Here is a 2,208-nt window from a genome sequence, read left to right as displayed (position 1 = left end):
CGCCGTGACGGTCGCTTTTCTTTGCCGAGTGCCCGATAAAAGACACTCGGCAAAGAGGACTTTGCCGATCAATTTTTTACCGTGTGTTCTTTGTCGAGTGCCGCACTCAGCAAAGGCTTTGTCGAGTACAATTTGGTCTTTGTTGAGTGCCTCAGGTACTCGGTAAAGAACCTGATTCCAGTAGTGTTAGATAATAGCATTCAAATGCATTGTCAAAACTGACTTCACAACTACGGACACTCCACACAGCCGCGCGGCAACGCCACGCTTTGTTTTCTAGTTGATCATTAGTTTATATCCCAAGCCATGCATGTGTTCCACAAGCGGTCGCGACTCCATCGAGCTACAGCTACACGCCTACTACACAGCTTAAATAGGAGCTCCGAATCGCTCTGCAGATCATTGCAAATTGGCAGAACACACAGCTGATCAGTGTTGCTGCACTACACTCGCAAGCTCGATCGTAACTAGCTAGCTGGTCAGCTGAGCTTCGCCTCCGATCGATCGGCTGTATAGTGTTAGTTTGCTCATCACCACCGGCAATGACTAAGCCGGCGGCGGGGCGCGGCGGGAGGCGCTACGCGCTGCTGCTGGCGCTCTGGGACTCGGAGTACGCCAAGGAGGTGTACGGCGGGTACTACAACGTCTTCGTCGCCGCGTTCGGCGACGTCAGCGGTGGCACCGACGAGAGGTGGGACTGCTTCCGCGTGATCGCCGGCGAGTTCCCCGCGCCGGAGGACCTGACGTCGTACGACGGCTTCGTGGTGAGCGGGAGCCCGCACGACGCGCACGGCGACGAGCCGTGGATCCGGCGCCTCTGCGCGCTCGTCCAGACCGTCCACGCCATGAGGAAGCGGGTGCTCGGCATCTGCTTCGGGCACCAGGTTCTGTGCCGAGCACTGGGTGGAAGGGTCGGCAGGGCTCGGAACGGCTGGGACGTCGGGGTGAGGAAGGTGACGTTTGCGCCGGAGCTCCTGGAGGGCCGCCTCGAGTTCCTCGGAGGTCTCGTCGAGGACGACCTCCCCCGGAGCGCCGCCCTCATCGAGGTTCACCAGGACGAGGTGTGGGAGATCCCGCCGGCGGCGACGGTGCTGGCCTACTCGGAGAAGACGCGCGTGGAGGTGTTCGCGGCCGGGGAGCACGCGCTGGGCATCCAGGGCCACCCGGAGTACACTGTCGACATCCTCCACAACCTCATCGACCGCCTCACCAACCAGAGGGCCATCCGGAGGAGCGTCGGCGAGGAGGCACGGCGAACGGTCGCGGAGACCGGCGGGCCGGACCGCGCGTTCTGGACGGCGCTCTCCAAGGGTTTTCTCGGGGGCGGATGAGGAGATCGTCCGCAGCCTGCTCCGCCGGTACGGGAGACGGTTCAGGAGGTGACCATCAGCTGCGCCGTCGCTGGCTGCTTCGCCAGCGCAGCTACAATGGTCCAGTTGGCTCGCAGCAACTAGTTTGGTTAGGGCTGGGCACACGTATGTAGTTAATCGTGCTGTACCTTTTTGGTTTTTGCTGCATGATTGCACACTGTACTAGCTAGAAACTACCATGGTTCATGGTTGCTCAGTGCTCACCCATTTGCGCGCCTAGCTAGCTAGGTTCATTAGTACTTTTTTCTTTAAAAAAAAACTCACTTCTTCGGTTACTGCAAATTCACTTCCATATGATCTCCGTCAATAAAAACGGTGTCTGATCTCTGAATGTCTCTAATGTTTTTAGTCAAATTAACATGTATATATATACTTTTATTATAGAGAAAGAAATTAAATGTATTGTTCACCTTGCTTGCCGTTGTGATCACAAAGCAAAGCTACGTACCTATATATCTCACCAGCTCTTGCGAATTGCATCCTAACCAGCCCGCTGATCGATCCTCAAAATGGTAGTAAGTTGCAAGTGTCTTTTTGTTGCCGTCGTATAAAGCCTCATAGGTCACGGATGCATCATCTTGGCATACATATACGGAAATGTTGCAGGTAGGATGTCCGTTGCGCCGGACGCTTGCGTTGGTGGACCTCAATGCCCGCCCGAACGGTCCAATAGTCTCACAAGAATCTCCGCTCTCACTTTCCTGTATTATGTAGTCTCCGTTCTCATATCACCGCCACCGCGGCGCTCTCCACCGCGCTCACTGACCGTCGCGTGGCCTTCTCCACCGCAGCGGCAAGCTCCGCGCGACCGGCGAACTCCACATGCCGACGATCCTCC

General features: G+C 56.6%; 1 protein-coding gene across 1 annotated transcript; it reads left to right on the top strand.

Moving 5' to 3' along the window:
* The first annotated feature begins 420 nt into the window (after positions 1 to 420).
* On the top strand, positions 421 to 1,635 carry LOC136462823 (gamma-glutamyl peptidase 5-like). Its single transcript, XM_066461872.1, has one exon. It carries the CDS (start codon positions 543 to 545, stop codon positions 1,329 to 1,331), a length of 789 nt encoding a protein of 262 aa, XP_066317969.1. The 5' UTR covers positions 421 to 542; the 3' UTR covers positions 1,332 to 1,635.
* The last annotated feature ends 573 nt before the right edge of the window (positions 1,636 to 2,208 follow it).

The sequence above is a fragment of the Miscanthus floridulus genome, chromosome 7 (assembly GCF_019320115.1).
Source record: "Miscanthus floridulus cultivar M001 chromosome 7, ASM1932011v1, whole genome shotgun sequence".
NCBI classification, from domain to species: Eukaryota; Viridiplantae; Streptophyta; class Magnoliopsida; order Poales; family Poaceae; genus Miscanthus; species Miscanthus floridulus.
Note: the sequence above shows the minus strand (reverse complement) of the source record. Positions and strands in the feature narration are given on the sequence as shown.